Here is a 14860-nt window from a genome sequence, read left to right on the forward strand (position 1 = left end):
TGTATGTCATGATATAACTTGCAGTGTTCTATTACTGGATGTGTTGTACATAGCCTGTGTATGTCACGATATAACGTGCAGTGTTCTATTACTGGATGTGTTGTACATAGCCTGTGTATGTCATGATATAACTTGCAGTGTTCTATTACTAGATGTGTTGTACATAGCCTGTGTATGTCATGATATAACTTGCAGTGCTCTATTACTGGATGTGTTGTACATTGCCTGTGTATGTCACGATATAACGTGCAGTGTTCTATTACTGGATGTGTTGTACATAGCCTGTGTATGTCATGATATAACTTGCAGTGTTCTATTACTGGATGTGTTGTACATAGCCTGTGTATGTCATGATATAACTTGCAGTGCTCTATTACTAGATGTGTTGTACCTAGCCTGTGTGTGTCACGATATAACTTGCAGTGCTCTATTACTGGATGTGTTGTACATAGCCTGCGTATGTCATGATATAACTTGCAGTGTTCTATTACTGGATGTGTTGTACATAGCCTGTGTATGTCATGATATAACTTGCAGTGTTCTATTACTGGATGTGTTGTACATAGCCTGTGTATGTCATGATATAACTTGCAGTGCTCTATTACTGGATGTGTTGTACATTGCCTGTGTATGTCATGATATAACTTGCAGTGCTCTATTACTGGATGTGTTGTACATAGCCTGTGTATGTCATGATATAACTTGCAGTGTTCTATTACTGGATGTGTTGTACATAGCCTGTGTATGTCATGATATAACTTGCAGTGCTCTATTACTGGATGTGTTGTACATTGCCTGTGTATGTCATGATATAACTTGCAGTGCTCTATTACTGGATGTGTTGTACATAGCCTGTGTATGTCATGATATAACTTGCAGTGTTCTATTACTGGATGTGTTGTACATAGCCTGTGTATGTCATGATATAACTTGCAGTGCTCTATTACTGGATGTGTTGTACATAGCCTGTGTATGTCATGATATAACTTGCAGTGCTCTATTACTGGATGTGTTGTACATAGCCTGTGTATGTCACGATATAACTTGCAGTGCTCTATTACTGGATGTGTTGTACATAGCCTGTGTATGTCATGATATAACTTGCAGTGCTCTATTACTGGATGTGTTGTACATTGCCTGTGTATGTCACGATATAACTTGCAGTGCTCTATTACTGGATGTGTTGCACATAGCCTGTATACGTCACGAAATAACTTGCAGTGCTCTATTCCCATATCTATTGTACATAGCTTGTGTCTGTCACGATATAACTTGCAGTGCTCTATTACTGGATGTGTTGTACATAGCCTGTGTGTGTCACGATATAACTTGCAGTGTTCTATTACTGGATGTGTTGTACATAGCCTGTGTATGTCATGATATAACTTGCAGTGTTCTATTACTGGATGTGTTGTACATAGCCTGTGTATGTCATGATATAACTTGCAGTGTTCTATTACTGGATGTGTTGTACATAGCCTGTGTATGTCACGAAATAACTTGCAGTGCTCTATTACTGGATGTGTTGTACATAGCCTGTGTATGTCACGATATAACGTGCAGTGTTCTATTACTGGATGTGTTGTACATAGCCTGTGTATGTCACGATATAACGTGCAGTGTTCTATTACTGGATGTGTTGTACATAGCCTGTGTATGTCATGATATAACTTGCAGTGTTCTATTACTGGATGTGTTGTACATAGCCTGTGTATGTCATGATATAACTTGCAGTGTTCTATTACTGGATGTGTTGTACATAGCCTGTGTATGTCACGATATAACGTGCAGTGTTCTATTACTGGATGTGTTGTACATAGCCTGTGTATGTCATGATATAACTTGCAGTGTTCTATTACTGGATGTGTTGTACATAGCCTGTGTATGTCATGATTTAACTTGCAGTGCTCTATTACTGGATGTGTTGTACATTGCCTGTGTATGTCACGATATAACGTGCAGTGTTCTATTACTGGATGTGTTGTACATAGCCTGTGTATGTCATGATATAACTTGCAGTGTTCTATTACTGGATGTGTTGTACATAGCCTGTGTATGTCATGATATAACTTGCAGTGCTCTATTACTGGATGTGTTGTACATTGCCAGTGTATGTCATGATATAACTTGCAGTGCTCTATTACTGGATGTGTTGTACATAGCCTGTGTATGTCATGATATAACTTGCAGTGCTCTATTACTGGATGTGTTGTACCTAGCCTGTGTATGTCATGATATAACTTGCAGTGTTCTATTACTAGATGTGTTGTACATAGCCTGTGTATGTCATGATATAACTTGCAGTGCTCTATTACTGGATGTGTTGTACATTGCCTGTGTATGTCACGATATAACGTGCAGTGTTCTATTACTGGATGTGTTGTACATAGCCTGTGTATGTCATGATATGACTTGCAGTGTTCTATTACTGGATGTGTTGTACATAGCCTGTGTATGTCATGATATAACTTGCAGTGCTCTATTACTAGATGTGTTGTACCTAGCCTGTGTGTCACGATATAACTTGCAGTGCTCTATTACTGGATGTGTTGTACATAGCCTGCGTATGTCATGATATAACTTGCAGTGTTCTATTACTGGATGTGTTGTACATAGCCTGTGTATGTCATGATATAACTTGCAGTGTTCTATTACTGGATGTGTTGTACATAGCCTGTGTATGTCATGATATAACTTGCAGTGCTCTATTACTGGATGTGTTGTACATTGCCTGTGTATGTCATGATATAACTTGCAGTGCTCTATTACTGGATGTGTTGTACATAGCCTGTGTATGTCATGATATAACTTGCAGTGTTCTATTACTGGATGTGTTGTACATAGCCTGTGTATGTCATGATATAACTTGCAGTGCTCTATTACTGGATGTGTTGTACATTGCCTGTGTATGTCATGATATAACTTGCAGTGCTCTATTACTGGATGTGTTGTACATAGCCTGTGTATGTCATGATATAACTTGCAGTGTTCTATTACTGGATGTGTTGTACATAGCCTGTGTATGTCATGATATAACTTGCAGTGCTCTATTACTGGATGTGTTGTACATAGCCTGTGTATGTCATGATATAACTTGCAGTGCTCTATTACTGGATGTGTTGTACATAGCCTGTGTATGTCACGATATAACTTGCAGTGCTCTATTACTGGATGTGTTGTACATAGCCTGTGTATGTCATGATATAACTTGCAGTGCTCTATTACTGGATGTGTTGTACATTGCCTGTGTATGTCACGATATAACTTGCAGTGCTCTATTACTGGATGTGTTGCACATAGCCTGTATACGTCACGAAATAACTTGCAGTGCTCTATTCCCATATCTATTGTACATAGCTTGTGTCTGTCACGATATAACTTGCAGTGCTCTATTACTGGATGTGTTGTACATAGCCTGTGTGTGTCACGATATAACTTGCAGTGTTCTATTACTGGATGTGTTGTACATAGCCTGTGTATGTCATGATATAACTTGCAGTGTTCTATTACTGGATGTGTTGTACATAGCCTGTGTATGTCATGATATAACTTGCAGTGTTCTATTACTGGATGTGTTGTACATAGCCTGTGTATGTCACGAAATAACTTGCAGTGCTCTATTACTGGATGTGTTGTACATAGCCTGTGTATGTCACGATATAACGTGCAGTGTTCTATTACTGGATGTGTTGTACATAGCCTGTGTATGTCACGATATAACGTGCAGTGTTCTATTACTGGATGTGTTGTACATAGCCTGTGTATGTCATGATATAACTTGCAGTGTTCTATTACTGGATGTGTTGTACATAGCCTGTGTATGTCATGATATAACTTGCAGTGCTCTATTACTGGATGTGTTGTACCTAGCCTGTGTATGTCATGATATAACTTGCAGTGTTCTATTACTGGATGTGTTGTACATAGCCTGTGTATGTCACGATATAACGTGCAGTGTTCTATTACTGGATGTGTTGTACATAGCCTGTGTATGTCATGATATAACTTGCAGTGTTCTATTACTGGATGTGTTGTACATAGCCTGTGTATGTCATGATATAACTTGCAGTGCTCTATTACTGGATGTGTTGTACATTGCCTGTGTATGTCACGATATAACGTGCAGTGTTCTATTACTGGATGTGTTGTACATAGCCTGCGTATGTCATGATATAACTTGCAGTGTTCTATTACTGGATGTGTTGTACATAGCCTGTGTATGTCATGATATAACTTGCAGTGTTCTATTACTGGATGTGTTGTACATAGCCTGTGTATGTCATGATATAACTTGCAGTGCTCTATTACTGGATGTGTTGTACATTGCCAGTGTATGTCATGATATAACTTGCAGTGCTCTATTACTGGATGTGTTGTACATAGCCTGTGTATGTCATGATATAACTTGCAGTGCTCTATTACTGGATGTGTTGTACCTAGCCTGTGTATGTCATGATATAACTTGCAGTGTTCTATTACTGGATGTGTTGTACATAGCCTGTGTATGTCACGATATAACGTGCAGTGTTCTATTACTGGATGTGTTGTACATAGCCTGTGTATGTCATGATATAACTTGCAGTGTTCTATTACTGGATGTGTTGTACATAGCCTGTGTATGTCATGATATAACTTGCAGTGCTCTATTACTGGATGTGTTGTACATTGCCTGTGTATGTCACGATATAACGTGCAGTGTTCTATTACTGGATGTGTTGTACATAGCCTGCGTATGTCATGATATAACTTGCAGTGTTCTATTACTGGATGTGTTGTACATAGCCTGTGTATGTCATGATATAACTTGCAGTGTTCTATTACTGGATGTGTTGTACATAGCCTGTGTATGTCATGATATAACTTGCAGTGCTCTATTACTGGATGTGTTGTACATTGCCTGTGTATGTCATGATATAACTTGCAGTGCTCTATTACTGGATGTGTTGTACATAGCCTGTGTATGTCATGATATAACTTGCAGTGTTCTATTACTGGATGTGTTGTACATAGCCTGTGTATGTCATGATATAACTTGCAGTGTTCTATTACTGGATGTGTTGTACATAGCCTGTGTATGTCATGATATAACTTGCAGTGCTCTATTACTGGATGTGTTGTACATAGCCTGTGTATGTCATGATATAACTTGCAGTGCTCTATTACTGGATGTGTTGTACATAGCCTGTGTATGTCACGATATAACTTGCAGTGCTCTATTACTGGATGTGTTGTACATAGCCTGTGTATGTCATGATATAACTTGCAGTGCTCTATTACTGGATGTGTTGTACATTGCCTGTGTATGTCACGATATAACTTGCAGTGCTCTATTACTGGATGTGTTGTACATAGCCTGTGTATGTCACGATATAACTTGCAGTGCTCTATTACTGGATGTGTTGTACATAGCCTGTGTATGTCATGATATAACTTGCAGTGCTCTATTACTGGATGTGTTGTACCTAGCCTGCGTGTGTCACGATATAACTTGCAGTGCTCTATTACTGGATGTGTTGTACATTGCCTGTGTATGTCACGATATAACTTGCAGTGCTCTATTACTGGATGTGTTGTACATTGCCTGTGTATGTCACGATATAACGTGCAGTGCTGGCTCCCTACGCAGCCTCCTCAGGAGGGATTCCCTGGCCACTTGTAGCCATGCAGCCATGTGAGGTAGCCCCCGTGTTTCCCTCCCCAGCAGCGCTGCTGTAGCTGTTATATCTGGCCGGCTTCCAGCCTCCGCTTGCTGCCTCCTTCTCTACTTTGCCTCCTCCTATTTTTTCCACCCACGGGTAAAGGTGTTTTTTTTTACCCATCCCACTATAATCCGTGGGCCGGACTTGTATCACATGCCCTACTCACACAAACACAAGCCCTCCCTTACCCCCCAAATCACACACACGTGTGGCCGTTCAGCAATACTTATGTGGCCAGAGCCATGCAGCAGCGTTGTGTCAGCGCTCACTAGTCGTTACCTCCGCTGCCCTGTGACCTCCATTGTCCCCGTCACATCACATATCTCCTATTCATCCCCGTCCAGTAGCAGTGTGTATAGGGAAGCCCTGTGCTCAGGACATTACAGGACACATCGCTGCGCTCTCCTCCTCTTTCTCTGACTTTGGTGGCAGCAGCAGGACGTCCGGTGCGGCGGCGGCTCCTCGCGTGGATCCCTGGAGGTGCAGCAGATCATCGTTAGGGGACAGCAGATACCATGAGTTCAAAAGAGAGTGTCCGCCAGTCCACGTCTGTGGAGCATCCTGCATCCCCCTCATCAGAATCACCGAAGAGAGCGAGGGGAAGACCTCGGAAACCGCAAAAAGTCAGTACTGCATCCTTACCTCACCCTGCACCTCACAGGGCGCACACTTACCACACAAGGCGCACACTGCCTCACTGCACCTCACAGGGCGCACACTTTACCTCACACAATTACTGGTGCACTGCGGGCTGCAGCAGCGAACACCCTGCACAGTGCGCTCTCATTCATACAAGCCCACCATGGGGGTCTCCCTGTGCCAGCTCCTCACCATGACTAGGGGGAAGGGGAACCTGCAGCATAGTGCACGGGATGCCACACATCTCACCCAATGGTAGGTCTGACCTCTGCAACAGGATTTTCATGGCAAGCTGGCTGCACCAAAAGGTACATGTACAGTATATGTATCTGCCCCACAAGTATCTGTATATGTATATTCCCACAGACAGTGCAAGAATACATGTGTATATCTGCCTCATACAGACGCCGTACAGTGCAAGAATACCTGTATATTCCCACACAGACATCGTACAGTGCAAGAATACCTGTATATTCCCACACAGACACAGTGCAGTGCAAGAATACATGTATATTCCCACACAGACATCGTACAGTGCAAGAATACCTGTATATTCCCACACAGACACAGTGCAGTGCAAGAATACATGTATATTCCCACACAGACATCGTACAGTGCAAGAATACATGTATATTCCCACACAGACATCGTACAGTGCAAGAATACATGTATATTCCCACACAGACATCGTACAGTGCAAGAATACATGTATATTCCCACACAGACATAGTGCAGTGCAAGAATACATGTATATTCCCACACAGACATCGTACAGTGCAAGAATACATGTATATTCCCACACAGACACAGTGCAGTGCAAGAATACATCTATATTCCCACACAGACACAGTGCAGTGCAAGAATACATGTATATTCCCACACAGACACAGTGCAGTGCAAGAATACATGTATATTCCCACACAGACACAGTGCAGTGCAAGAATACATGTATATTCCCACACAGACACAGTGCAGTGCAAGAATACCTGTATATTCCCACACAGACGCCGTACAGTGCAAGAATACCTGTATATTCCCACACAGACATCGTACAGTGCAAGAATACATGTATATTCCCACACAGACACAGTGCAGTGCAACAATACATGTATATTCCCACACAGACATTGTACAGTGCAAGAATACATGTATATTCCCACACAGACACAGTGCAGTGCAAGAACACATGTATATTCCCACACAGACATTGTACAGTGCAATAATACATGTATATTGCCACACAGACATGGTACAGTGCAAGAATTCATGCATATTCCCACACAGACACAGTGCAGTGCAAGAATACATGTATATTCCCACACAGACACAGTGCAGTGCAAGAATACATGTATATTCCCACACAGACATCGTACTGTGCAAGAATACATGTATATTCCCACACAGACACAGTGCAGTGCAAGAATTCATGTATATTCCCACACAGACACAGTTCAGTGCAAGAACACATGTATATTCCCACACAGACACAGTGCAGTGCAAGAACACATGTATATTCCCACACAGACGCAGTGCAAGAACACATGCATATTCCCACGCAGACACAGTGCAGTGCAAGAATACATGTATATTCCCACACAGACACAGTGCATAGCAAGAATACATGTATATTCCCACACAGACACAGTGCAGTGCAAGAATACATGTATATTCCCACACAGACATAGTGCAGTGCAAGAATACATGTATATTCCCACACAGACACAGTGCAGTACAAGAATACATGTATATTCCCACACAGACACTGTACAGTGCAAGAATACATGTATATTCCCACACAGACACAGTGCAGTGCAAGAATACATGTATATTCCCACACAGACACTGTACAGTGCAAGAATTCATGTATATTCCCACACAGAGATAGTGCAGTGCAAGAATACATGTATATTCCCACACAGACACAGTGCAGTACAAGAATACATGTATAGTCCCACACAGACACTGTACAGTGCAAGAATACATGTATATTCCCACACAGACACAGTGCATTGCAAGAATATATGTATATTCCCACACAGACACAGTGCAGTGCAAGAATACATGTATATTCCCACACAGACATTGTACAGTGCAAGAATACATCTATATTCCCACACAGACAGTGCATGAATATATGTGTATATCTGCCTCATACAGACAGTGCAGTGCAAGAATACATGTATATTCCCACACAGACAGTACAAGAATATATGTGTATATCTGCCTCATATAGACAGTGCAGTGCAAGAATACATGTGCATATTCCCACATAGACATCAGACAGTGCAAGAATACATGTGTATATTCCCACACAGACAGTGCAAGAATACATGTGTATATACCCACACAGACATTGTACAGTGCAAGAATACATGTATATTCCCACAGAGACAGTGCAAAAATATATGTGTATATTTGCCCCACACAGACATGGTACAGTGCAAGAATATATGTATGCCCTTATGCCCCTCATAGACAGCATGCAGTGCAAGAATACATATGTATATCTTCCCCACACAGTGCAATAATACATGTGTATATCTGCCCCACACAGACACAGTGTTGTGCAATGATAAAGGTGTATATCTGCCCCACACAGTGCAAGAATACATGTGAATATCTGCCCCACACAGACACCATGCAGTGCAAGTATACATGTGTATATCTGCCCCACACAGACAGTGCAAGCATACATGTGTATATCAGCCCCACACAGACACTATACAGTGGAAGAATACATGTGTATATCTGCTCCACATACTACAAGAATACGTGTATATCTGCCTCACACAGACAGTGCAAGAATATGTGTGTATCTGCCCCACACAGACACCGACACCTTACAAGAATACATGTGTATCTGCCCCACACAGACACCTTACAAGAATGCATGTGTATCTGCCCCACACAGACACCTTACAAGAATACCCATGTATCTGCCCCACACAGACGCCTTACAAGAATACATGTGTATATTTGCCCCACACAAGAATACATGTATATCTGCTTCACAAAGACACCTTACAAGAATACATGTATATACACAGACGGCATACAATAAAATAATACATACTGTATATCTCTCTCTTAATAGCCTGATTATTGTTGAGACCCTGTGGGAATTCCAGTGAATTTAGCAAGCTTGTATATAATAGGTATATAGAGTATATTTATTTCTAGATACCATCTATGCTTTCATTCAAAGTGTATTTATAGAGACTACTGCATGTTTAACTGTTGGTAGTATGTGGTTTTATAGGCAGGGAAATCAGGTTTACACACTGGTGGTGTTCTGATACTGCCTTTCTTGTCATTGCTGGATATGTGTATTCACATGTAAAGAGAGTATAGAATGCCAGAGGTTTCACCTCCAGAAGAGTTCAGGAAGTCTCCAGAAAGACCAGGAAAATAACATTGTATTCATCTGGTTGATGATATTTTGCTGTAATCAGGTCACATGATGTTCTGTATGAGGGGAATATGTTGATCTGACCAAAACAAGGGCTTTATTTACACACCACTAAATGACTTCTGTACATATTTATATATAACACGTGTCCCAACTCTACACTCCCTGACAGAAGTTCTGTCGCTTATCCATGTTATGTAAATAAAAACTTATAACCTGACTTAAAATTCATCCATTGGTTTTATAAATTACTCTTTTGAAAGCTCAAACCCTCCCAAATTTGGTTTAGGTTATGAAAATAAAGTTGCTGCAAAGATGAAATATTGATCATTTAATGATCACAGAAATGTCAGATTTTGGCAAGACAAAAGTTTTGTTGGCTTGTCATATAATGCACCCAATCCTAGTGTACATCCTCACCTGTGCTCACTAAATGATCGGTTAATTAGTGGGTGTGTATAAAAATAAACCCAGCACCCCAGACCTTCACTTGAACTGCAACTTGACCTCTGACAACTTGCCAAAAATCCACCCTGCGACCAAAGCCATGATTATCAAGAGGTTGAAGACCAGATCTACTGCAGAGGTGGCTGGCACCTTTAATGTGTCTCAGTGTCAAGTACAAAGAATTAAAAAAAGATTTGAAGAGACTGGAGATGTTTTTGACAAGTCCAGGTCCAGCAGACCCCGCAAGACAACTGCTCAGGAGGAACGTTTGTTGGTTAGAAAATCCAAAGCCAGCCGCTCTTCCACTGCAGCAGAACTCCAAAAGGCAAGGTGGAAGGCAATATCAATAGCCTAAAATATCAAGAAATATTAGCTACCTCTTACATTCCCAATCATGAAAGGGGTCAAATTCTGAAGCAGGATGGTGCTCCATCTCATACATCCATCTCTACAACAAAGTTCCTCCTGGCAAAGAGCATCAAGGTGCTCAAGGACTGGCCAGCCCAGTCACCAGACATGAAAATCATTGAGCATGTTTGGGGTAGGATGAAAGAGGAAGCTTGGAAGACAAAACCAAAGAATCTAGATGAACTCTAGGAGGCATGTAAGACTGCATTCTTTGCTATTCCTGATGACTTCATCAATAAATTGTATGAATCATTGTTGAACTGCATGGATTCAAGCTCATGGAAGTCACACAAAATATTAAATATGGCTCTAATAGCACCACAACTTCATTCACCAATGTTATGCAACATATCTTTGTATTAGAAGTTAATTATTTCTTTGAATTTCACATTACTTTCTGTGGGCGACAAAACTTTTGTCTTTCATTAAATGATCAATATTTCAGCTTTGCAGCAATATCATTTTCATAACCTAAACCAAATTTGGGAGGGTTTCAGCTTTCAAAAGTGTAATTTATAAAACCAATGGATGAATTTAAAGTCAGGTTATAAGCTTCTATTTACATAACATGGATAAGCGACAGAACTTCTGTCAGGGAGTGCACAATATTGGATCACATTCTTTGTCCCCCCCATATCTATTTAGTGATAAGCTGTATGTCATTCATTAGGAAATTTTAGACTCCTTAAGTGCCCAACCTAAGTTTTTATTGCCTATCTCAGTGTATAAACGTTTTCTTTTCCTGCAAATCATTGCGTTTTATACATTAGTTACATATGTTTCCCTCTAAGGTTTTTATAGTTCAGTATATCATGGCAGGAAAAAAAGGTTTAGTCGCCTTTAGAGAATGCACTATAATTTCCCATGTTAAATTCCTTCCATTATATCAAGTTTGTTTCTGTATTTAGGAACCAGCAGCTGGAGAACCCTCTCCAAAAAGACCCAGAGGAAGACCTAAGGGGAGCAAAAACAAAGGTCCTTCAAAATCAGCACAAAAGGTGAGCTTATCAGCACATGCTTGCACAGAAATTAACTGGAGTGATGGGAATCTGTGCACAAATCAGTTCTTTAAAATTGACAAAGCAAGTAAACATGCCTTTATTGACATGCAGACTGATCAGTGTGATAGCACCATAACAACAGCTACGTGCATGGTTTTTGTTATATACTGTTGTGATTGTATACTTTTATTTCTCTGTAAGGCTAGGTTCGCACACTGCGTCTTTTTGACGCTGCGTTTTTGTGCGTTTTTGGCCGCTAAAAACGCACAAAAACGCACCTGCGTCGAAAAAACGCATGCGTTTTTGCCGCGATTTGGTGCGTTTTTGGCTGCGTTTTGCTGCGTTTTTGATCTCTGCGTTTGGCTGCGTTTTTCCAATGCATTGCGTGGGGGGAAAACGCAGAAAAACGCAGGAAAGAACTGACATGTCCATTTTTTTTTTTTAACTCAAAAACGCAGGTAAAAAAAACAGATGTGTGCGGACAGCAAAAATGAAAACTCATAGACTTTGCTGGGGAAGCAAAGTCCTTCAGTTTTGAGGCCAAAAACGCACCCGAAAAATGCGCAAAAACGCACTGTGCGCACATAGCCTAAGGCTGAATTCACCTGTTCTGTAATCATCCGTTAGAGCCGATCTTGCAGAGATCTGTTGGCAAAATGATTTCTACCGGATCCATTGTTTTAACATGGGAGTCTATGGAGAACGGATCTGTTCACGGATTGCTATTTATCTTCCATATGAAACGGATCCTGTAAGATAAAATAAACCCGTTACAAATGTAAGAAAAACAAATAAATAGCAATCTGCTAATGGATCTGTTCTCCATAGACTCCAATGTTAAAAAAAATGAATCCACCAGACAACGGACAAAAAAAATTGTGTTTGCAGAACTTTTTTTTCCCCAATAGATCAATGCAGGATCCGTTCTAACGGATAATAACAGGACATGTGAACTCAGCCTAACATATGGCACATACCGTATGTAATTTCCATTAGGTGATCATCCAATATGGTAATTTTCAAAATGCTACTAAAATAGCAAAACTATAATATTCCAAGGGTCTATTCATAACAACTGAAACCCACAAAGTTGTCATGTTGCAAAGTCAGCTACATAAGTGGTACCAAATGAGATGTTCCAGTTGGCACATATGGTTTGATCTATTTTGTATTATTGCTACTTTCCCTCTATCAGTATCTGCTAAGATTTTGACAGTGCAGAAATTCTGCACAATCTCCGCACCTTAGTTTACTTGCGTTTTTTAAATTGCGTTTTTGTGTGTTTTTGACGCTGCATTTTTTATCTTTGTTTATATAAAGCTGTTTTGATTTTGATGTCTGGCATTGACATCATTTGGTCCAAATTACATGTAGTTTTGATGCGTTTTCGCCACATAAATGCATCAAAACCGCATGTGCGCTTTTTACCTGCGGAATTTGCGCCTCTAATGCAGGTCTATGGGGAAAATCTGCACAGAAAACTCCATGTACGAAGATAGAAATCGAAAATACGCAGCGTTAAAAATGCAAGTAAAAGTATAAGCACATAGCCTTAATATTAATTTGAAAGGGAAATCTGCATTTCCCTGAAATTTCTATAAATATTACAATTTTATCTTTAAACTGTCAATGGGGATGAGACTTTAAACACTTGTATCTTGTTCCCCATGCAATACTTATTGGTTGAATTCTATTCCAGTAGTGTGCAAGAAAACTTGTCAGGGCTGTTTAAATGTATAGACAATGATTCTGCACATAGCCAAGCAGCATGCTTTATCTGCTTCTAAGTTTGGAAAGGGCATCTAAGGTCCTTCATGTACTTTATAGCTTGAGAAGATCTGAATACAATTAAGGTTATGCAGTCTCTTATGGGTGCCACAAAACTATACCTCATATTTTTAAATATTGTTTTTGTTTTAAATGTGTATAAACATACATATCTTCAGATCTAGATGTTTACAATTAGTGCATTGTTTATTAATTTGTTTAAATTGTTTACCTGCATTTAACTTTTTTCCATTGAAATAATTATCTAACATTGTTCAGAATGGTGTACTGGCCACCTGTGCAGTCTTAAAGGGAACCTATCACGTGGAAAAATGCTACTAACACGCATATATGGTGTTAATCTGCAGGTTAATAGCGTTCTGAACCTGCCCGTTGCCTGCACATTAAACCCCACTGCCGGGAGGAAATGAGCTTTATTTCTCCTGGCAGCATTCCAGTGTCAGTCACGGGAGTGGTACTGGCCTGGGTTCAGTCACCACTCTGAGTATGGAGAGTGGCGGCTAACCACGCTCCCTTCAACTGATTGATAGCTTTCTCTAAGGCCCCCTTCACACGTTAGTGAAAAACACTGACGTTCTTCACTGATGTGTAAAACACGCACATGTCCCTCCGTGTTCCGTGATTCACGGCACACATGGGTTGTCCATGTGCAATCCGTGATCCGTGATTGCAAATGGACATTACTCACCTGCCTTCGCTCCTGCTGTCCATGGTGCTGAACTCCTCGGCTCTGCAGCGTCCGCCCACCGCTCTCTGCAGCTACTTCCGGGTCGGCTGTTCCTGCTTTCATGAATATTCATGAGCCGGGCAGGAGCTACAGAGAGCGGAGGCTGCACAGCGCGTCGCTGGCAAGGTGAGTGGAAAATGTTTATTTTATATGTAAGTGTTTTTCTGGTACGTGTTTCACGGATCACACACGGATCACACCATAGTGTGGTCCGTGGGTCATCAGTGATGCCAGAAAAAAACGGACTTGTCTCCGTGCAGAATCACGGACACGCGTGTATGCTGCACGGAGACACGTTCAGTGAAAAATCACTGATGTGTGAGCAAACCCATTGATTATAATGAGTGTGCGTATGTCAGTGATTCTGGTACGTATAAAAAAAGCACAAACGTACCAGAATCACTGACGTGTGAATGGGGCCTAAAGCAGGGCAGCAGCATCTGTCAGTCAGTGGGGGGGGGCACGGTTATAGTCACTGCTCTACAGACACAGAGCGGAGACTGAATCTGCGCCGATGCTGCCCACGTGACTTTAACCTAAACGCTAACTGGAGGATTAGGCTATGTGCACATGTTACAGATTTGGTTGTAGACATTCTGCAACCAACTCTGCGCGTTTTTGTTGCTATTTACCACATTTTTTTAATGCTTTCTTTTTCATTGCTTTCAATGGTGAAAACGCTGAAAGAATTGACATACTGCAGATTTTTTTCTGCAAACAAATCTGCAAGGAAAAAATCTCG

At 40.9% G+C, this 14860-nt stretch overlaps 1 protein-coding gene across 1 annotated transcript in view; it reads left to right on the plus strand.

Moving 5' to 3' along the window:
* The first annotated feature begins 5951 nt into the window (after positions 1–5951).
* HMGA2 (high mobility group AT-hook 2) overlaps positions 5952–14860 on the plus strand; it is a 341323-nt gene continuing 332414 nt past the window's right edge. Inside the window, exons 1-2 of the mRNA XM_075342461.1 lie at positions 5952–6322; positions 11511–11600. Of these exons, the coding sequence (XP_075198576.1) occupies positions 6215–6322; positions 11511–11600 (198 nt within the window). The 5' untranslated portion in view covers positions 5952–6214. The remainder of the gene's footprint in view (positions 6323–11510; positions 11601–14860) is intronic.

This window comes from Anomaloglossus baeobatrachus, chromosome 4, assembly GCF_048569485.1.
Source record: "Anomaloglossus baeobatrachus isolate aAnoBae1 chromosome 4, aAnoBae1.hap1, whole genome shotgun sequence".
Taxonomy (NCBI): domain Eukaryota; kingdom Metazoa; phylum Chordata; class Amphibia; order Anura; family Aromobatidae; genus Anomaloglossus; species Anomaloglossus baeobatrachus.